General features: G+C 38.8%; 1 protein-coding gene across 4 annotated transcripts in view; it reads left to right on the forward strand.

Annotated features, from left to right (window-relative positions):
• Positions 1-12898, forward strand: part of epha3 (eph receptor A3) — a 91185-nt gene extending 78287 nt beyond the window's left edge. For 2 of the 4 annotated variants that reach the window (XM_067516011.1, XM_067516008.1), the window contains 2 exons: positions 2699-2854; positions 9022-12898. In XM_067516011.1, coding sequence (XP_067372112.1) covers positions 2699-2854; positions 9022-9127 — 262 coding nt within the window. In that variant the 3' untranslated portion in view covers positions 9128-12898. Of the gene's footprint in view, positions 1-2698; positions 2855-7282; positions 7401-9021 lie in introns of all 4 variants that reach the window. The other 2 variants (XM_067516009.1, XM_067516010.1) reach the window with 2 other exon arrangements.
• Positions 12899-23882: the final 10984 nt, after the last annotated feature.

The raw sequence follows: 23882 nt of genomic DNA on the forward strand, positions 1-23882 counted from the left end.
CCTTCATCGCATCCCTCTGTTTCTCTGTTTCCTCTCCAATCATCTTGTCTCCTATGTTGCAGTGAGATGTTGCTGAAAATGTAACAACAAAGGAAACAAAGACAACGATAAGGGAGGGGAAATAAGGTCATTTGCAGTTTACCTCTCAGAGGAGAGGGGAAAACGAGGCAGGAGATGAAGGGGGAGCGAAGATCAGAGAAGACAAAGTAGAAAGTGGGTACACGAGAGGAGAGAAAAGAATCAATATTACTGTAAAAAAACTAAAAGTTGAACATTCTTACACTGACAGGCCAAAAGTTAAAATCTAAGATGTTTAAATAGAGAGAATGTTTGGTACAACTTGATTTTATAACAAATGAATATAAAAAACTCAGCTGCTGCTTATTGTTCTTTTTTTCATGTGTGTTCGTAGAAAAGGAGAACATTTCGTCTTTTCTCTCAGGGAGATTCTCAGGGAGATTTTTTTCCTCTCTCATACGAACCACCCCACCCTCCAGCCCTCAATCCCCTCCTTTTCCTACAAACCGGTCTCTCCAGGGGGTCCTGGGGGGCTTCAGCATTTTGACAGCCCTCTGATCTGACAGGAAAAGACTCAATCATTGTAACAACACCCACTCCACCACCTCAAATGAATCATTTTCTTTCTGTTTTTTTTTTTTTACCTGTATCTGTTTGAAACATCATCTCACTTTTCTCCTGTCTGTTAGCTTAGTGTGATGTTTTTGACATTTTTGCCTGACGACAGCAGGAAATGTGGCATTTTTTTAACATTGTAATTTTTTAACCAAAATGTATTGCATCAGCATAAAAGGTACTTTACAGCAGAAAAACAACAGAAAATCTAAGAATGGCAACAAAAAATTTACATTAACACCCTATGTTATGTTTAAAAAAATAAGAGGCTTCTTGGCAGTACAAATAATACAAACTTCATATTTGGTCTTTAACATTATCAAATGAAAATGGAAAGAAGAACAAAGACTTTGTAACCTTGACTGAAGCCCATTTCACCGGAATGCAGTTAACGTTCCTAATTCTCGAAGGTGGCCTAACCTTGGGTAATATTTCCCAGATTTTTACTAACATAAACATACACAGTGGCTTCAAACATCCCTGCCAATCCAAATTAATCAGGCAGGGGTGGACTTCCTGATGTTATAATGAGTTTATTTACAAGGCTATGAATAGTTTCCCCTAAGGGAGAACTACTCTTTTTTCTGCCCTGTCCCATCCTGCTTTGTTTGCAAAGCTCTATTCCCTTGTGTGATTGTGTACACGTGTGTGTTAGGTGTGTTACTGTGTGTGAGTGTTGATACAGGTGCTTTTGTCTGATCTTCAAGACAGGTGCAGAAACAAAACAAAAAAGAAAATGACTGCCTTCACAACCCAGTTTAAATGCCACTCACAAATCCAGCAATAAACACACCAAGTGATCTTCCTTGTGCTATTGTTTCAAACTAAGTCACCATTTGGCCTAGTGTGTTTTTACCTGGTTTTCCATGTCCTGCCTTTATGTGATCAGGTTTCAGTCCATCCAAGGGAACCATATTTGTAAAATCCATCAGTAAACAAATAGATATGTAAAGATGTTAGACACTGATAAAGAAAATAGTTTTTTTTCACTTTTAGCTTAACTCTGCTCTCCAGCTATATTATTCCTCTGTTGGTCTCTGTATGTCTTTGTACCTCATTTGTCCTTCCTCTTCCCCCATCAATCAGAGCCAGTCAGAACAGTGCCTGCAGCCTTTCCTTCACCCTCCACTGTTGACTGAGCACTCTAAAGCTCAACGCGGTACATTTAATTTGATTTGATCCAATTGAAACCATCAAGTCTAATCAAATCTAATGTTGAATTTTGCCACATGGTACACGTACTGCAGGAAACGTTAATGAAATTAGACAGAAACTGATGGAGCTTTTGTTAGTAATCTTGCTCTTGAATATGTTAAATACATTACGGAAATATTTTTTGTCACAATTTGATCCCCACCCCCACCTGTATTCAAAGCCCCAAAGGCAATGTGCAGGTTCACTGTATAAGCACACACCGGGCCTGTGTGTGTGTGTGTGTGTGTGTGTGTGTGTGTGTGTGTGTGTGTGTGTGTGTGTGTGTGTTGTCCCAGATGCTGCTCAGCAGACTTTCAAATGCGCTTTAATAAGTTCTGTACAGCCATACATGCACAGTATGGACATCATGTACACAAATTAAGATGTATAACATACAGAGTTATTTATAAAGATATAAATCAGACCATAACAAATTTGCAGAAATGTCGTTGATTTGCTACGTTCCATTTATCACTGGTTCTACTTTCTGAACTCCTTGCAGTAAGTGTACATATTTGCTGTCAGTTCTCTGTACATTATTGTTCTGTCAGTGATCCTATTGCACTGTTAATTGTAAATAGTTTTTCAAAACTGCTACTTATAAAAAAACTCTGTCCATAGATTCATATAGTGGTATTGATATTTCCCTTCCTCAGGTGCTGGTTGATTGAAAAACAAATGGCAACTGCAGTAGCAGTAAGATTAGCCTGTCATTTTGAGTTTTGGTTAGTGCTAATGACCTTGAGTTTCTGAACCTACAGTCTGCGCTCAACTTCATTTTCATTTGCTATGACAATGTTGGAGGTCATTACTCAAACTGTTTTATCCTTTGACCATTTATTTAAGTTACTCTTACCCTTTTTTTTCCCAGGCCAGCCAACTTGTTGTTAGACAGGAGCAGTTCACAGGCTCCCTCCATGGGGACTATGGGTGACTGGATGGATGGAATGAGGACCTTGCCTTGCAAGGAGGCCTTCTCCGGTGTCAGCTACAGCTCCTGTGACACCCTGGCCAAAACTTCCACAGAGTAAGACAACAACACACAGACAGACTCAGTAGGCTTCACTGCCTATTCAAGTCATCAGTGTTTAGAGGGCACCAGTACCCATGGCAAGGCTCAGGCATCTGAAGAGGCTCTCAGTAAAGATCTCACAAACACACACACACACACAGTGTTTACTGTGTCTCAGTAAAAAAAAGGCATAGAGCCATTACCAAAGGTGTCCAGATGAGACTCGTGGAAAGTGATACTGACAGGACTTTAGCAACGCTTCAAGTGTAACAAGTAGAAACACACATGGAGAAGGTGAGAGGATGAAAAGAGAGAGAGAAACAGAAAAAAGAGAGTTGTGTGTTTTTGGAGGGAACAAGAAAGAGAAACTGTTGAGGGTTGGCTTGAAAGGAGAGATTCACCAAGACAAAACTTGAGAGGAAAGAAGGGGAAAATAAAGGCATAACAGTTACAGTTTGCAAATGTAGGACACTCTTCAAAATGTGGAACCAAAGAAAACAATGAGCAAAGTTTGTCTACAAGCCAAATCTATGGAAATCACATTTGGAGAGCTTCCACTGGAGGACATACATTATTGTATATGTAAGCTGAGTATGATGATAATGACCTGTGTTCCTATGGTTACATCTGGTAATTATTCCATCAAACTCTGTGTGGTGTGTGTGTGTTGAAACAAGGACTACACATAATGAATAGGCACTTTTTGTAAATGCAGGTGTCCTACAGTAGATACTGAACTGTCCACTGTCAATCTATTGTAAGGTTTTTTTTTCTACAATGTCTGCTCCTGGAATCATAACTTTTGTTTTATAGCTTATTTTATCTTCAGGCAAGTCAGATTTCATAAATGTAATTATATGATTGTGGATTCTAACGTCAGCAGTGACTTAGGCAAGAGACATGTTTACACATCTTTGGTGTAAAACTGTTAACAACGTAAGCCACAAATTTCACCCAGACAATTTATTTGTGTAGAAATGCTATTTTCTTTTCCTTTTTGTTGATAGAGTTTGAGCTGACATTTTTGTGTACAGTGATACATAGATGCTGGGTATTTATCACGAAATAGGGTTCTGTGCGAGAATCATAGTCTCTCAGTAAGACATAGATAACAGCATAAACAGAGATTTTTTTTTGTCTGTAGCTGCTGACACAATCCTCAAGCTGACAAAGGGTTTTAAGATAGTGGAGGGCTGGAGTCCTGTACTGTCAGAAGGAAAAGTATTGGGAAGAACAGTAGTAACTCCCTGGGAGATAGTGATGAAGATACCTCATTTGTGCTTACAGATCACTATTCTCTTTACTGGGAACTTTGTATTTTTTTGTACATTTTGTTGTTTCTCTTTAAAGCCATTTGAAACTGCAAACCTTTTCTCTCTTCTCGCAGCTTAGGTTGCGCTGTGGGCCTGCTGCTGCTTTAATTGATGTGGAATGTGACCGAGTAAATAATTGGACATTTCTAATTATTGTGATCAAAGCAGACTTTTAACGTGGTGATGGCAGGAAGGAAGGGTGGGTGTGGGGGTGGGTGTGGGGGGGGTCAATGCTGCAGCCAGTATTAACTTCTTACCAAACTGTCGGTCACTGTTGGAAAGGATAGGTTAGATGTCAGCTACAGTATTTGAATATACTAGTAGGCTTTAAATAAATATAAATTGTGGAGTTAATGTCAATAGTTGTTCAGAAGTGACTCTTAAATGTGTCACAAAGAATATGGGACATTAAGTCCTCACCAAAGGCAGCTTCCTGAGGCAGCATTAAATTGCAAAGAGTTTTAAGTGAAACCTATTAGAACTTAATTTCTTGCATTTTTTTTATAAGACAACTGTGCTGTTAGGAAAGTGCCAAGTAAAACTTTATACCGAAGGGGTTTAAGTGTAGGTTTATCTGCAGAGTATTGCTATAGCGGACGGGTTTCTTTTTTATTCTAGCAACAATAAAGCTTTCTAATGTTAATTTATATCTCACTCTGTTGCATCTTATTTTTTTAATAATTTATCTCCACTCTATGTGTCTATCTCTCACACAACACGTATGACTACTGAACTGTATATATTTATTGCTCTCTGGACATTTTCCCACCATTTTAGAAATGAATACATATAGGAAATGATACTGCATGTTCTCTTTAGTCAACATGATACAAATCAAGAAAAGCTAATGCTGCAGAATAGGTGTAAATCCATATTAGATATTGACAAAATACATTTCTCCAGCAGAGTAACCTTACACTGAAGATATCATTTCTGCTTTTTGTTTTCCTTGTAGCTAGTTTCTAAATTTAATCAGTGCGGTGTTAATCCACTGAAGGCTGAGGCTGAGGCACCCGTTTCTAGCTCAGCTACCAGACTAGACGCCTTGGATGAGACTATGCACTGCTCAATATAGATTGGTCTATTGATCTGTACAGTCTTAATCTAGTCCTTGATATTCAGCACAAGGCTTGGCAATGCTCTGACCTCTGAGGAACAGTAATCATACTTGGCTGCGGTGTGCTGACTCATCTGCTGGAGTAATTGAAGTCCTTTTTCAAGACGAGTTAGAATAGACCTACAGAAATACTGCAGCGTTTGGACTGTTATTTTCATCAGGACGGAGTGCATGCGAAGTTCATTTCAGGTGTTTGATTGAGGAAGTGATGAACTTGCCCTAAACTGTCATTGTGAAGCATTGTGAAGTGACAACACTTAAACAGTTTTTTAGAAACACTTGTACACTAAAGGCCCAGTTGCCAGTTTATCAATAACTGTACATCTAACTAACGTTAAGTCAGTTTGAAACACCAGTCCTTTGAGAAATTGTACCATTTTATCATGAAGGCCATAATGTTTATTTTTTGTTGATGCTGTTAAGAGAAGAGTTGCAGAAAATGTAATTAATCTGTAACTAAACTGCAGAAAGAAATACTTCAGAGAGGTTTGATCCTTCTCCTATGCATGAGCTGAGCAACCAATGAAAACAGAGGGGCTCATCTGGCATTGAACTACTACAATCACTGCGATTTGAATGTAAAATAAATATTACAGTATAATTTACTGTTAATCAAATGTAAATTTAACATGAATGAAAAATAGTTCAAATACATTGAGATTGTTGAAAATAAGAGAAACCTTCAGTCCTTCATAGAACAAGCTAGAGTGCCCACTTGCATCTGGCTCTACTACAATGATAACTTTGGAGTCAGCACTACACTGTAGAAAGAAACTTTCAACAGCTTTTCACATGATGGTTGGTTTTTCTATATGTTGTTTGTGATTTGTAATCACCGCTGATGTGTTTCATGTTGTAGTAGTTTATTGGACTCCACATTATGTCAGATTAGAATGACATTATCTCATCTTGATCTAATCTGCCTGATTAAGATGAGGGAAAAGCACATTTATAATAACTGCCACTCATCATGTAGAACATTTGAGAAAATGACAAGAAAATTGCCTTGACTCTCATTGTGCATCAGGATTTCAGGTGTCTAATACCAGTAAAGTTCCCATTGTTTAAAAGGTTCCAAACACCAAAATCTCTACTACAAAGTAGGAACATTTGCTAAATCCCATTTTTGCAAAGTTACAGAAAATTGGTAAAGAAGCCGTATTATAGTTTTTTTATCTTTTAAACTGTAACTTATCTGTGATTCACAGCAATCCCATTGGTTCATAAAAGATCTGCCTCACCAGCAGACATCTGCAAGAACAGCGTGGAATTGGGGGGTGAGGGGGACTGTGTCAAACTGGGTGTGTTAGATCTGTGTTGACACAAAGCTGAAGAATAGGTACTGCCCATTCAAAACTGTTCCAGTGGATCCCTGGAATATTATGCAATAATTCTGCATAATATGGCTTTTTAATACACATGACCTCAATAACATATTGTGTTGTAATATAACATTGTTGTGTTGTTGGCTGGTGCTGTGGCATTTTGCTTGCTTTCCAAATGTCATTGCACTTTTTGGCAGCCTTCAGGATAATTGTTTTTTTTTTTTTCTATACTCCAAGAAAACTGGATTGAAGGTCTTCGGATGATTAATAGTTATATTCTAAAGGGACAGGGTCATAATAATATATAATAATAGTAAATCAAAATAAGGCTTAGTTATGACCTCTAGTACCATGCCCAGCAAATTGCCACTAACAAAAATCTATTGTGTTCTATTTGCAGAGTGATCCATCTATATTATTTATTGTCTGGTAGATTTTAGCTGAAGTTTATTTATTTTGCCAGTAGTGACAATAACTGGGGGATTTGAGGTCATAACATTTCCTCCATGTCTTCAAATGAACGTCATCTCTATACATGGTATGGTAAAGTGTGCTTAGTTTACAATATTTAAAGTAGGTAGATATAATTAATATGGAATTATTACATCTCAACTGTGCATTTGGTACTATTCTAAAGAAAGCACATATTGATGATGTCCTACTGTTGCTGGGCCTGGCTGTGTCTCAGTAGAGTGGTTCTGACGGAGGTCCATGTCACACCGGCCACTTGCCCAGAATGGGAGCCATCCATGGGGATCACCACTCTCTAACGCTCAGCTCCTCTCCGCCTGCTCAGGCTCTGGATGGTGGGTGGAGGATGAGGAAGTTAAGGCCCTGTGCCTGTGACCAGTAACCTTCCTCCGGAACCACTGATGGGCTTTCACTTGTCAAACTTCTAAAGGGATAGTTAATATTCTCTGATAACTCAGTAACTATGGCTGTGCCCGAAATCACCCCCTTCTCATTATATAGTGTGTTTGCCATTTTTGACTAGTGTCTGAATTTGGAGTGTGCACTCAAAGGATCACACAATGCAACACTAAAAGCAGTGCACAGGGCATCTACACTACTTTCTGCTAACATTGCAATGCTCCCATTTTAGAAATGAAAAAATTACAGCCACGTCTAAAACAGCTGTTTATAGTGACACAATGTGACAGTAGTTAGTGTCCGAAATGCCAATAGACTGCTCAGTAATGAGTGAACTAATTTTTTTATACAACGAGTAGGGAATGAGTGAATGGGGGTCGATTTTGAACACAGCCTGTGTCTCTATGCCAATGTAAGATAAAACTATAGAAGTCACAAAAGAAAATTTAATTCCTCAAGTTTTGTTTATTTTTTTGAAATACATAATCACAATATGATTTCTATTTAGATACTGGATTTGATTAACCATCCCTTTATATACTAGCACAAAGTGAAGCAATGTCTGTGAATTTCTGGATGGTCCCGGTAATTCTAAATGTCTGCTGTTTTGGCTGCTTTGGCAAACTAAAACTCCTGCTTGCAAACAATAATAAAAACAAAATACTAATTGTGATAGTTTTGAATAACACATAAACTTTTTTTAAAGTCTGAAAGTGTTGTAGAAATGCCGATCCAACTGCTACTCCACTGCTTCTACTAATACGTTATGACTGAGAGTGGATGGAGAAAGAAATTCTTAATATGTTCTATGACTTCGTGTGTACTGTATCAACAATGCTGTGTGTATTGCTTTGTATAATGAACCTTATGTATTGTTGGCACTGTATGTTTAAGAAACAGGCCTTTATAAGGACATTTTGCTGACTAACTACTGTGTGTACTTGTGTATGATGCATAGTAAATGTGAAACTGACGCTCCTGCTCTTGTTGGAAATAGTCTCATAATCGAAAAAGGCTTTCCTTACTTGAATGCATGTACAGAAACGTATCCCTTAAAAGCTTTTCACAACTAAGCAGGTATATTCGGACCAGAATATTATATCCTACACATGATCTCGTGCTGCTCCTCTCCCCTTATTCTGTCAGAGAAATCCAGTTCAATGCAATGCAGGAAATTAGGTCCTTTCTGCAACTGTAGCCTTTGCTTGCCATTGTTTCCTGCACTGACAGGGTCATCATAGCAGCTGTCACTTTAGCCCCACAGGCCCACTTCCCTGCTTGTTAGCCCACCCTACTACACACACAAAATACCTTCAGAGACATGGCAGCCCAGTGGCCTTCTGGGAAATGTGGTCCTTTTCTGAATGACAGCTATGGGGTATGTGAAAGGAGCAGCACAGTGAGTGTGTCATTAAAGGTCAGCTGGGTGTCAAATCCTCAATCACTAATGCACACTGTACACTCTTTCTCCCCATGTTTCTCCCTCTGTCTTGTCCTTTTGGTGTCACATTTTCCCCCTCGCCCTCTCCTTCTCTCTCACTTTTCTTTACAAACTAGGGATCTGAAAAAAGTTGGAGTGACTATCGTTGGACCACAGAAGAAGATCGTGAGCAGCCTCAAAGCCCTAGATTCCCACACCAAGAATGGCCCAGTACCTGTTTAAATGATGAACCTACCTGTTTGTCTGTCTGTCTGTGTTAAGAGAGTGTGTGGCTAATGGCACTCTAGCACAGTGTCTGCTTATCACAACTGGAAGAAAGAAATCTGAGACAAATGAGGGCTTACATTGTTTCGTTGAATGACGATATCAAGTCCTGACAGAGAAACAGGAAGAGTTCAATGCAACTCTGCCAGCTAGTTACCTGGCTGACAACCCTCCATCCCTCTATGTTCAAGTTGAGATGCCTTACAGACTAATAGGAGGGTAGACAGAGCAGAGGAGAGCCAAGGTCAGCAAAACCTGGTCAGTGAGACTGGGTAACAAGGCAAGGACTGGACTAACATAAAGCTGAAGCTCTCCATGACTGGCTGAGCTGGATAGCAAAGCCTTCCCTTTGTGGGCACGCTCACAGTCTCATCCCACCAGCCTGTGGAACGAGGCAGTGAAACGACTGAGATGCCTTTAGTAGAAGAGCATGGCAGACAGCAGCAGCTCACCTGGGTGAGGACCAGGTCATGGACTAATGAATTCTGAGGCGTAAGATTTTTGCTGTAACTACGTACATTTACAGTCTCTGTCCATGAGAGAATGTGAGCTGGTATGGATGCACCTAGGTGATAACCGAGCCATTTTACTCTGTAGCTCTAACCTATAGCATTTTCATTCAGTAGACATGTCACATAAAGCAATAAATATGATAATCATCAAAATAGTCTCATTGTATGGAAGCCATGATTCTGTCACATGTACAGTATAGTGTATGGTCGCTCTATGAGGGTACAGGGGCCATAACACACAAACACACAGGATTTTCTTTAAGGCGACTTCTACGTTCTTTGTGCTTATGAACAGATATTGTACAGGTACAGTGCTGTTTCCTCAGCCCAACGCCCTTTGTGTGAAATCTCAGGATGTATACCGTCTTTGTTCTTTTAATCTTTAACAAGCAAGCAACAATAAGGGAAAACAGCAAGATACCCATCACTAAAAAGAAAACTCAAATAGGATGAAGCAGTGTCATTCAAGCCTGCATCAGTTCTTGTGTTTAAAACACGATACTATGTGTTTGTACTTTCCTTTATTCTTTAGGTAAGACATGTTGGGTCCTACACATCAGTCCTACACAACACCAGGTGTCACTTCCTTTTAAGGAAATATACTCTGTTCAATCAATTTAGATCAACTTTGCTCTGACAGTGTTGTCAACATTAAGTGTGTTTGTCTTGTTTTGAATTAAGGCCTTATTAACAAAAGTTAAGGATGATTATTTTCTTTCTTTTTTTTTTGTTTGATTGGACATTTTAAATAAAAGGGGTTTGTTGGGTTTGTTGGAGTTTAAAATTAGTTATTATACCATACATCCTGTTGTGTTTAATGCAAAAAGCGGAGTGCCTCCTGTATTTGAGGTTGGTTTAGGGTGGGATCACCAAGCAAAAAAGATTTAGTTTGAATGTGTTTTCAAGTCTTGTTTCTGTGTTCTCATTGGGGAACTGAGTTTAACGTCACTGCCCTAAACGTAGGTGTGGAAAAACACCTTGAAAGAGATGCAACTGCCTCTACTAAACAGTTGTTTTCAGAGATAGTATCCTAGTACATCTTATGTCCAGGGCGTGATTTCTTAAAGGCACCTCAGGTGACGTTTGTACAATGAAGAACATCTTACCAAAGTTCCACCTTTAGTGAAACTTAGTGCTGTTGGATGGGTAATATGTATCTTTAAGCTTCTTCCAAGCACTTAACACAATATTTGAGCACTTTGAATGCAAATGGCATTGCCTTGGCCATAGACTAAGCTTATCTAATGGACGGGGGATGACTCTGGTGCTTTTGGGAAATCCAGCCCTGTACGGTGTGTCAGTCAGTCCTCTATTACATGGTCTACCTGTGGATGCTGCTGTTGCTGCTATGTGTCATAATTTGCATGTACATAATGTAAACCATCGTAATGATGCATCTAGCGCTACAGATCCCACTCTATGTACATGGCCATCCCTCTTTGTAAAAATGTTTGTATGTATAAAAGATAAAATAAAAATTGTGCAACATTTTTAATTGAAAAAAGAGACAAAAATCATCTGTATTATATTTTATCTTATTTTTAATTATAATTGTCAGCTTTTTTCTACAATAAAAAGGCAATTATGATTACATTATTATTTATTTAACATTACACAGCGCAATGTTGAGGGTTATTTTGTAACATACGGTAAATTATGTGTCAGTACTATTTGTGTTTTGGTTTTTGACTGACTTTATAAACCTGGAGCATCCGAGAGAGCAATACTGTTATGCACCCAATATCCAGATCCCTCATTTTTTGTCTCAAGACTGACTCCTGTGTCTGTGTGAGAGTTTATGTGTGCAAATGTAGATGGCCTTGTCTACTAATGTAAAATGATTTGTAGTGGAAACATTTATATTTTTATAATAAATATTCGCAAAATATTTTCCAAAAAATGGATGATGACAGAACTGCTCCTGTGTTTTTAATTTTAATAGCTCAACGATGTCACAAACCAACAAATAATGTTGGCTTTTCTTTTAAGTGTAAACATATTCCCATATGTCTGAAAGATCACAAGTGGACATCAAACACCTATAATGCAAAATGAATCTTTTTTTTTTTTTTTTGACATTTCATAGATCAGTCTTTGGTACGTCTTGCCCTTTTCAAGATAAAAGCCGGCAGTCATTCACCGACATATATAGTGTACAGGACAGATGTTTCAGATCACAGAGCAATCAACAGTCTATAGAAAGGTCATTCATAGTCCAGAATGGACCTCAGCACACCTCCTGATGTCCACTCTGAGAATCAGTAAATAAAAACTGGATTAAATATAACGATTCCTATAAAATTCTACATGCACAGTTAGGCATTAAATATAAAAAGTAAAAAATCATTGATTCTCAATATGTTGTAACATATACATCAGTGTGTAAAAAAATATATGTATAATATCAACTATCACATAAACAAACGTTTAGGTTTAATGCATTTAGATGACAAGTCCTCCAACTTTAAAGCATACAATCTCATAACCCATTGGCAGCACACAACGAACTCAATACTTCTGTAACATCACGTCACATCTCACATGCATCAGTTGAGTGGTTGTAACAAGAACAATTGCAGTTGTTTCACACCAGAGTCAAGCTCCGGTCTCCTGTGTGACACCACCCCAAGCTACCTCCTTACAGAACGAACTTTTGACGACGTAAATACTACCTGACGGTGAAGCTACAGCTGCTAGAAGCTGCCAAGCAGTAATATGTATCTGTTGGTCATTTTTAGCAGGCGGTACAAGAGAGAGGTTATTTATGTTTTTTTGTTTGTTAATTTTTTCTTGAATACAAACCCAGGGGCATGCTTGAAAATTGCAAAATCATTTTTTTTTTATACAACTCAATTTGATACATTTATGTGATTTTAATATTGGTAGGGAGGCTGCTTTTGCTCTCTAATCATCAGCAAAAATCTTTGTAGAATATTAAAATATTATTTTAGTTCCTAATTGTCTTATGCCAAATCAAATGTTTTCAGTTTCCTAGCTATTCATTTTTCATTGCTATGATATTTTTTAATAACTGTATGATATAGTACGTACTATATTTACAGTGTGTGTACATGATTGTATTTTACATTGTTGGTACTTTCACTAAATACTAGAGCTACTACACACACATCTGTTGACCAGTGCAAGATTAGCCACCTCAGCCTCTGTTTCTAATATCTTGCCGCGCCTTATTTCTAATAAAACATTTTGTTTCCAATCACGCATGGTTAGAGTCGATTTGTTGTATGATTTTATTGAAGAAGATTTTCAGTTTTTCTCTTTTTGGTGACTGTGGGAGATGAGACGTATCAGACATAGGAAAGACTGATGAGAGCCCTGCTCAGTGTTGAAAGGCTGACATTATCCAGATGTTCCCAGGCATATGTGCACAGAGAGAAAACAGGACATTACCCTCCCCAAGTCAGGAAACAATGAAGACAGTATGCTTGACAACACCACCAGTTTGCTCGTGTTTTTTCTATAAAACCTTCATGGTCCTAAAACCACTGGGGTTATGGGAAAGACAGAAAGGGCGGAAGTGGAGGAGGTGGAGAGGGAAGATGAAGGCAGTAAGAGGAGGACAGAGGGCAGGTGTGCTAAAAGTATAATCCCTTTATCAGTTGTGTCCATTAAGTTTGGACAATGTCAAAAGCTAATTCAGTAACACAAGAGAAGGTTAACAAGCACCATTCATCATCCTGCTTGCTTGGCAGTGCACTGCTGAAATGCATTCCCCTATAGCTGCTGCTGATACAAAAAGCATGGTTCCACTTGAAGAATAATGATAATGAGAAAACAACATTGTCATGTGTAAAATTAATATCCCAAGTTAAACTGGGGGAATACACAGCCATCAAAAATATAGTTTGGTAATGAGACATTGTTCTTTCCTCCACATTTTCAGCAGCTGCAACTGTTTTTATTTGGGCTTTGATGTCACAGAATCATCACTTGCAATTTGGATACTGTGGTTTTCAGCTTGAGCATGATTTGACTGGAGATTATACGCCACCACACCTCATCCCATCGCATGCATACTGCAAAACAGCACAAGCACATGTAATTCATTTAATCTTCAAACTTTTTTGGCCTCATCTACTGTTTAAATGTCTGACAACTGCTTGCTCATTGATTCATAATACTGGCTTATGCATTTTTGACAGCAGAAATATTGAAATAAATTGCAATAATTTATCCAATTCTAGTCAGTTCTTGAAAAAAAAATCTTTCACTTATTAGACAGTTTCTGCTGTCTGTATATTTAACGCTTGTTTAGTCACTGAAATCCAGCTGATGAAATGCACCTGAAAGAGCAGCATCCTGGCCCATATCCCATCCTCTTTCTGTAGAGATGTATCCTCCTTTTGAAGCCATTGCTGTGGCCTCTCTTTCTCTCCTCTCTTTCCTCTCGGTTCTTGGTAAAAACTGGTCTCCAGCTGTGTGCAGCTGCTTTGCAGGGCCTGACTCCATGTTGTAAACTAATAACACTCTGCTCAGCCAAACCCCTGAGCCCTGCTGTGAGGATGTTATCCTCATAATATTGCTTACTGGGTTCAAAGTTCACTGATAAAAGACTAGAATGTCGCGTGTTAATTGCCTTTGTTGTGCACGGTGTTTATATTTCAACAGCAGTAGATGAAGTAGTAGTGAAAGAATTAAGGGTTTGAACCTGTGGTGTTGTACAGAATTGCAAGAACACACACAAAGCATAACAGTGCTGACAAAAAGAGGATCTTACATGTACACTGCAGGGAGCACTAAGCTGTCACAATTCTGTCCATACCACACACATGTTTGCATGCACACGTATAAGAATGGGTTGTTGGCTTTGTGCTTGTCTGTGCTTTCAATGGAACCTCAGCACACACTGACGGTTTCTTGACACACAGTGTTATCATCCCAGCACAGACACAAATACGCAGGTCCCAGGACTGCAGTTCTCAAACCACGTCTGTCACTTTAACAAATGGTGCCATCACCAAGGAAAGCACGGATATCATCACAGCCACCTCACCGGGGGTGGTATGTTGGAGAGACAACTACAGCGTATTTGTCTTTTAAGTGGAAAGGAAAGGTTTGATCAAGCTAGACCCCAGATAAAATCCCTGTCACTGAGCTACCTCACATGTAGTAAACTTGTAAAGAAAACTGTGTTTCTGTTTGCCACCAATTCAGGAGAGGTAAAAAGCCTCTCACAGCATCCTTTTGTGTTCGCTGTGGCCTTTTGTTTGTCTCTGTTTCATGGTTGTAGAGACAAAACAAGAGGCCTTGTACTTACTGTGTCACATGCGCAATGAATCCAGGAAGTCTACAAAAAAAAACTGACTACAGTGAAGAAAGTTTTCTACAGCCAAAAAACCTTTACTTTAATGTGTTTAATGTTGCCTGGTCTAATGACCAGTTACTTCACATTACATATAATCTGAACAAACTCCATGGCCACTAATAATCCTGCCAAATTCCCTTTTAATATATTAAACACATTTATGGCAATACCTTAAAGGTTTAGGGCAGCACGGTGGCAGAGCGGTTATTACTGCTGCTTTACAGCTAAAAGCTCCCTGTTTCAAATCCCTGGCTGGCTACAGCCTTTTCCTGTGGACGTAACAGGTTCTCCCTTTCATTTAAGTATTCTAGTTTTCTCCTACACTCCAAACACCTGCGTGTTTGGTTAAATGTTGACTCGAAATTACACATAAAGGTGTGAATAGTTGTTCTGTCTGTGTACTTCTTCCTCTGTTAGCCCTGAGATAGACTGGTGTACCTAAAGAATGACAGCCAGGCTCCAACCTCCATGAGCGGTTAAGATAATGGATGGATAAATACTAATTTATTGCCTAAATACTTTTTTTTGGTTATGCTCCATATTAGTAAATTGGGTTGTGTTTTGCCATCTATCCATTATCTTACCGCAATCCTGCTAGAAGTTGCAGGGGTCCTTGAGCAAGTAGTGGGGTACATCTTGGACAGATGGAAGTCTATCATCACAGGTTCAAAATTTATCACAAGGATCACCAATTAATCACCTAGTCCACATATCTTTGGACTGTGGGAGGAAACTGGAGAAAGCCTTCCCAAGACCCAGCCATTCAGCAGGCTCAGAGCAATGACTTTCTTGCTGTGCATCCTAAGTATCCCAGTCCACTATGTCTCAACGCAGGTTGCATTTTGTTTACCCCCAAAATTAATAACCCCAAACTTCTCTTTACATCATAATTTGCAACAATTCCTGGAAAACCGAGTCTGGAGTACAGCCCAGATTAGATTGACTGTAAAGATACCTGAAGAGGCCCGCTGTTATCCCTCTGTCTCTTAATGTTAATGGCTAAAGCGAGGCTATAGAGCTGCTTGTCCTGCCTGTTGACACCGTTGTCTATACCGGTGAAAATTGATTTTCCATGATAGCTGATTGATGTGGAGGGACTGCTGGCTCTCTGATGTCAGCACTCTGTCATCCCTCCACTCTCCTACTCGCTCTGCATCATCTCTGTCATTCTCCATTCACCTTTTACTATTCTTTCCCCTGTTCTTTCTTAGTTTGTTGTCACTCCACTATAGTTTGTTTAGTTTTCACTTCTTTAGTTCTTCATCTGTTTCTCTCACCTTCTCACCTCTACATATCAATTCTTCTTCATTGGCATCAAGTACTGATGTGCTTAGCATTCATATCAATTTACAGACATCAACAGATTCTTAGTAATAATTTAACAGGTGTAAAGAGGCATCTAATGCTCTGCTTTTCCTTGCCTCCCTCGCTCTCATCCTATAGCAGCAGGCAAGATGATTACATGATGAGGTCACAATGCTAAATAAGAGCCTGATTTCCACTGCTGCCACAATCTTTGCATCATTCACATGCATGGATTTCACACAGTTGAGTGTGATAATCTTTACTTTTGAACAACACAACATTGTTTACTTCATTTCCAGTTTTTACAAAATTTTGAGGATGAGATTTGGGGAGAAATTTGGGAGTTGGAGCTAGTAAATCTATAGACACCCTGTTGTTGACTCTTGAATTTCTCAAGTGATACATATAAACAAGGAATCATGTGTCTATTGAAGCACATACACTGATGTTAATAGGAAACCCTTGCATTTGCTCTTGGACCCAAAAGTCAGATATCTTCTTGTTATTGTTTAGTTGACCATGTTTCTAGGGATGCACACACACTTTCACATTCCATTCACATATTAAAGCTATATATCACCAGGATCAAACCCAGTGTGTGAGACCCAGTGACAGGGTGATTTACTGGTGGGTTTCCTCTGTGTCTGTGAGTTTTATGATTGGGGTCGAGGGCCATGGGCACAGGGATACTTTTCTGACAAGGTTTGTCTTTGACTACTGGTGATTCTAGCACTTTTCATTGCATCTCGCACAGCTTGACCTCTGTGAATTGCAAGGCCACATGTTAATGCCACTTTTGACTTAAACAGCTAAGTTCCAGAAGATTCAGGAGCCAGCTCTCACCAGCTGTTGCATTGGTTAAGGAATGGCCGTATGTATTTTCAGGTTCACATATTTTTGTGAATAGGTCATTTTTTTGTGTTAGAGTGGTATAACTCATCCTTCTTTGACAAATTGTTTGTGACTAGTAGTAATATATAGCATGACTGAAATCAAAGTGTGCTTTAAATTTTATAAAAAGATGGTAAAAGTGAAAACCTGTAGATACCGTAAATAAAACACTCACTAAAACAAATGACACACCTTTTTTATTTTAACGCCATTTCCAGAAGCAGCTGAGGTTTGATGGTTAGCAAAATAAATATGTAATCAAATCTAACATCACTTTATGAAAATCTTTGTCCATCAAAATGACACAACCGTACTTTAAAATCATGTTGATTGACTTAATTTTTAATTATTTGTTTGTTTGCTTGTTTTCTGCCTCCGTGACCTCACTGGCATTTCAGTCTAATATTCCTCAAAACATAATTTAATCAAGTGGAACAGAAGTGAAAATAAGACCACTCTCTTGAAATATACAAGTTGCAACGGTCCGTCCAACAAACTCCACTGAGTCATGCCACGGTAGTTGTAGAGGAATGCAGAGGCTGGTGACATGACTGTGATGGCAGAGTGGTGAAATTCTTCATCTCTGCATGTTGTAGATAGAGCTGCTGTGTGGGTAGCTCTTCCCAGAACAATCATAAGCTAATCCATATCCACTCTAGAAGGACTCAGGCCAGGAACCATGACCTAACCAGTGAACACATCACCAGATCTGTGCCTGGGCAACTGGGACAAAACACAGTGAAAACAACAAATGACACAAGCTGACACAAGCAGAGATCCTCAAGGCATCCATGCATGAATGCTTCCACATAGTGCAGAAAGCAGGATTTCTATCTCTCTCACATTCTGTTTGTTTGTTTGTTTTTTTTGCCTTATTCCCTTTATTTCTATTTCCTCTTGTGTGTTTGCATGTCAGCACAGTAGACTTGACAAGTTCTTTCCAGCCTTTCTAGAAGTAAGCCAGTTCAGGTTTTACCACAGTCCATCTGTCATCCAGCCAACCACTTAGTCAGTCATGCCCCACTTGTCCTGCAGGAATGCAGAGGAAGACCCAACCCTGGGATGTTCCTTTCATCGACAGTCATTTCCTCTACAGTGTGATCACACTGAGGAAGAGAATGTGGAAAAATGCATACAAATCTAAACAGCATGGTGAATGCATGCTGTTGAAAACTCATAAATGTTATATGGTTCACACACAGTATGTGTAAGCTGTTTATACAGCCAAAATGTAAAACTTGATGTTCATGAGCATGGTTCAAATCCACATTGAAGATCAAACGTATATGGAAGACATGCAATGAAGCTATTTGATGACTGATTTGTGTAAGGCTGTCACAGGCCCCTGCTGTAATGTTTCTCCCTTGTTCCCTCTGAAACACACATATAGGGAAAGTGAAGCTATTTATTTTTGTGTTAATTCCGCCTGACATTTACAATTACCACAGTGTTTGGTTGCAGCAGGGTCTGCTTTAATAGGGCTGTTGACTGTCAAACTTTGTTAAATCTCTTTAGATCTCACCCCTCGTTTGTGGGGACCTTTTTGTTTGTGTGTGGGCTGTAGGAAGGTGAGTGTGTGGAAATCTTTGCTTTTATTGTGTAGTTCTAATTTAACTTGAGCATGTGCAGTCAGACATTTTTGTGCGACTTTTTTTCCCATCCATGTCGACATGTGAACCTGTGTACGTGAAAGACTTTTGTGGGCCTTTCGGAACCGAATGGAGCTTACAGATATGATGAAAAATGATAAAACCTTTCCACTTCAGATGATTGTCATAAAAGGGAAAACGACATTAACAAGCTCGGCAGCATCGGCTGGGTTTTCATGCTCTCTGGTTCCGACTTCCTCTCCAGTTACAGCCGTGTAAACAGTTCAGGGAAGTGGCTGCTGTAATTCACTAATGACATGAACAGTTAGCAGGGGACAGATAGACAGACAGACAGACAGACAGGCTCATGGGGACTGTCAGACATGTCTGTATTGATTTGGTAAGATGACACTTTGTCCTAATGGAGGCATTATGTTGTTAATACAATATTATAGCAGGTCACTTTAGGAACGAACCTAACATTTGGGCAGTAAAAGCCTGGATGGATTATATCTACTGTACTGTATATATATGTAGGGTTTTATGAATTAGATGAAATATGTTTTGATCAGCCATGTTTGGAACTGACAAGCCCAAAAGCCAAGAATAATTCTGTTTCTACGAATCTTCATATGAACTCCCGCTTAGTGTGCATCCAGCATTTGACTTAATTTAATATTACCACCTCTGCTGTAAAGAGATAAGGGGAAATGACAGAGACGGGACATTAGACAATCTTTTCAAAAGGTGATAAGTAAAGGTGAAAACATATGTTAATAAAGGCAATATCTCAACAATCACACACAATAATAATAATAATAAATAACAGTAGTAGTAGTATTGCAAAGTATTATGAAACATGTAAAATACAATATTTATATGTGAGACAAGATGTTCTGCAACAACAGGGTCATGGTAAATATATAAAACCAGATAAAGCACTTGACTTACACAAAACAGTATATAATTACTGTGAGCTGTACACTATTTCAACAAGTTAATGAGAAACAACAGTAGTAAGACAGAAACTAGTGTAACAGAGCGAGAGAAGAGTACGTCACAATAATGTGAGACAAATGTTCGATGTTAAAAATATCTTATATTTCAGTTTCGACCGCACATTGGCAAACTGAAATTCTGCAGACTGGCAGTTGACACACGGGCCAACAGACACACACACACACGGGGCACCTTGCCTACTTTCCTTTATAACAGAGTTATGGCTATCAAAGCCCTTGTAATGATGTGATGGTCTGCTAGTGCCTCAGCCTCTTCAGATGGAAAATGTGAGGCGAGATCCTTGTATAGGTCCAGTCTGATCAACTCCAATCCACACAAACCCTCCAAATCTCCCCTCCTTTCCCGTCTCCCATCTGAAAGGTGGAGAGATTGAGGAATATTTTCATTGTATTAAGCAGCTTTGTTCGGTTACCATGGTCCTCGTCAAGCTTGTAGGCTTTAGGAGCAGAGTACCTAAAGGGATGATCACTTCATCCCACTTGGAAAGAGTTTCTTCCTCCCTCAGTCCTCATCTAAATAATATGCAGTGTTCTCACCTGACATCATAAGAAGGAAGAATATTGTCATGTATGGGGAATGTAGAGGATAGTGGACAGTTTGAGCAAAGGTTACAGGATATTTGGTTCTCATTAAGGCCGGGCCCTGCACTGTAGGAGACAGTAAAATCACCATGAACAATAACAATGAAGATATGTCGCTGTTTCCAGTGTGGGGTGTAACTCTGTTCTATAGGTCACTAGACACATCTAAGAATGAGGATTTAACTCATTCTGCTACCGATAATTGCATTTATTTTTAGGAACATAGATGTTTTTTTGCATATTGGATTCTTTAGTCTTGAATAATGGTTTCACAACGTGTCATGTCAGGATGGAAGTATAATTCACTGGTGAAACCATGTGATGACACACTGTTTTATTTTAAAGAGATAAAAGCTGTAAAAATTAATTACTGGCTTACGCTTGGTTTAGGAAAGAAGATTTATGAAGACTTAAGAAACTTCAGATGTGTTTGAAATTAATAAGATACAATGAACCCATGTGTAAGTTTTTAAGACTTCTCATCGTGAGCATGTTGATTCCAACATGACGATAGCGAAAAAATGGCGGCAAGACGCACCAAATATTATGCAGAAAGTGTGATTTCCTATGTTAGGGCTTCTCACTCCTCACACAGTTCAGTGGTGATTATGTAAAGAACCTCCGCTAGGAAATCGGACCTGGGCCTTTATTTACACTACACGTATTTCAAACCACTTCAGTCGTCTCACCTCTGTAAGGCTTGGAAATCTCATCTGACAGCCTGAATCCCTATCTGGGTGAGATCAGAAACTACTCGTCAGGGCCGAGACCATCTGTTTACACCAAGACAAGCCACAGAGCTCTGACTCAGGGTTACCCAACACCGCCAGACGAGGCAGCTGATTCCCAGCGAAAAAGCAGTCCTTGTGGGGAAGCAGTCACGGCTCTTCATACCCGTTCGGCTCCAAACAAAGGAAATGAATCAGAGAGTTCTGGGAGAGATAGTTATGAAAAAGATTAAATAGTTAAAAGCTTATAAATTGACTTGCCAAGTGGATATGAGGTAGATTGGTCAAACATCTTTATTCGACATGTTTTTCTATGTTAAAACATTATGACTGCTCCTACTACCTATATTATTATTATCATCATTATCATTATTATTATTATTATTATTATCATCATCATCATCATCATTATTAGTATTATTATCATTATCATTTTTATTGTTATTATTATTATTATTATTATTATTATTATTATTATTATTATTATTATTATTATTATTTTTATTTTTATTTTTATTATTATTATTATTATTGTATCCACAGGCTGTCTTTGGCCTAAAGGTGTGCAGTTTGTCTGTCTGTATATGTGTCTCTGTGTTGATCCTGAGATGGACTGTCCCTCGGTGTACCCCACCTCTCGGGTAACAGCATGGATTGGCTCCGGCCCTCAGCAACCCTGAATGTGAAAATTGGTTACAGATAATGGATGGATGGATTATTATTATTGCTGATGGTTGTTTTGTGAGTTTGTTTCCATCCCTTCATAAATTTCTTATTTTCAAAATCCTACACTGACAAGATTTCGAATAAAATAAATTATGTTTCGTAACATTAAAAGACACCAATAAACAATTAGTTTCAAGGGCCAGGAGCAGCAGTCTTAAAAGCTGACATTGAAATAAAATAAAAACCTAACATATTATTAATAACTGCTTGTTCACCTCGTGTTGGGCGATGATCATTAATTGCAAATGTTAAACTGTGTTTCTCAATTTAGACATGCTAAATAAATAATTTTAGCATTTCTGTGCTGAATATTTCTTTGAGGTTAAAGAAAAGTTTGCATTTTGATACCTACGCTTTATCCTTCCCCACTAATGAGGAGAAAGTTTTGTGCATACGCAGATACTAAGTGATGTGCAGCTACATGAATATCTTTTGGTTCAGTCAATGCAGGAGTTACATCTGTTTAAACAATGTGTATCATCCATATTGTGACTGCCCCAAAAAAAACCATAAAACCTTCCATGCCACTAATTTAATGAAAAGACATAACTTTTTTCATGAATATCCATCATATGATTTACTGCAGACAGAGGCTGTCTGAATATAAAACGTTATAATAAACAAATTTCCAATGGTTCAGCCAACAACAACAGACATTAACAAGCAATTTTCTCATTCCCCAGCTACATTATTCCCATACACTGGGTAATTCCCCCTTTGGCGTAATTGCATGTAAAAGCCATTATCATCTGGGTCCATGCTAATCATATTTTGAGGCTGGGCTCTGGGGTAATTGTTGAACTTTCTGTCAATGTGTAGAGATAGAAATGCAGTCCTGGCACTGGCATAGCTGCAGCTGCTTCCCTTTGCTGGTCTGAACCCCAAAACCACTACAGATTGCTTTTCATTCACCGCCCTATATAGTTGGACTATGGAGCAGAGTTAAGTTCTTTTAGATGACTTGGAGTTTTATTCTTGTTACCGTAGTTGGCACTTCACTGCCCAGTATGAAAGACTGAGTCCAACATGGCTAAGCCACAGTGGAAAGAGAAAGAGCGAGAGAAGTGCCAGCCAAAGTGGGATGGAGAGAAGAGGGAGAAGAACAAAGGGAAGGGAGAGCGGTACGGAGAGTTTCATGTTAACTGTGTGTGTAGAGACAGCTGTCACGGAGCAGCTCGCTCGTTGGAAACACTTACAGTCTCATCAGTCAAAAGAGCTGCACCTGCACCACTGTTTGCGTGTGCCTGTGAGAGAGGCGTACAGTACGTACAGTATGCAAACATATGTCACCATAAAAGTGTGTGTGGGCACATTTGTGTGTGAGATAAATTACACTTTCGGAAACACTGAGAAGTCTGTATTTACATTGTCTTTAGGCTCAGTTTACATCCGTTGCATGGGGATTATTATACTTTAAATTTCCCCCCACTGGGCTTAAAGTCACTGTTTCTACAATACTTTTACTGATCCAGAGACTAACAAAGACTCTTCTAAAGCATATGCAAATAATGGATATTTGTAGTTAATTGCCAAAAGTTGCATTGTGTGTCAACAGTATGAGTCTAGAGAATTACTGTGATTTAAAGGCCTAACCAGGGATGGGAGTTTCAAACTAGGTTTCTGCTAAATGCCCCATATACATCAGTTGCATGGGTGTCACAATGTTTAAATGTATTCTAGTGCTTGTAAAATGAACAGGTACATTTGAAAAAGTCTGTTCCTTAATTTACATGTTTGTTTAAGTTAGAAGATTCCAGGCTACAGCTGTTAGCACTGACTGAGCAGAAACTTAAAATGAAATGTTCACAAACAACATCTCACTGGAATGTTCCATAATTTTAATATATACATACAAAATGTGAACAAATATATTCATAACTGCTAAGGCTTATGAATCATTCATCACAGCCATAGGTGCTAATGACTCTGGCGTCACATTGCTCAGGAAAATGTAGGGCTCCTAATTACTATTCCATCAAGCATGTTTGGCCTCTCAGTGTCATACAGTATGTAACGGGGGTTTGAATACCAATCA

The sequence above is a fragment of the Channa argus genome, chromosome 9 (genome assembly GCF_033026475.1).
Source record: "Channa argus isolate prfri chromosome 9, Channa argus male v1.0, whole genome shotgun sequence".
NCBI lineage: Eukaryota > Metazoa > Chordata > Actinopteri > Anabantiformes > Channidae > Channa > Channa argus.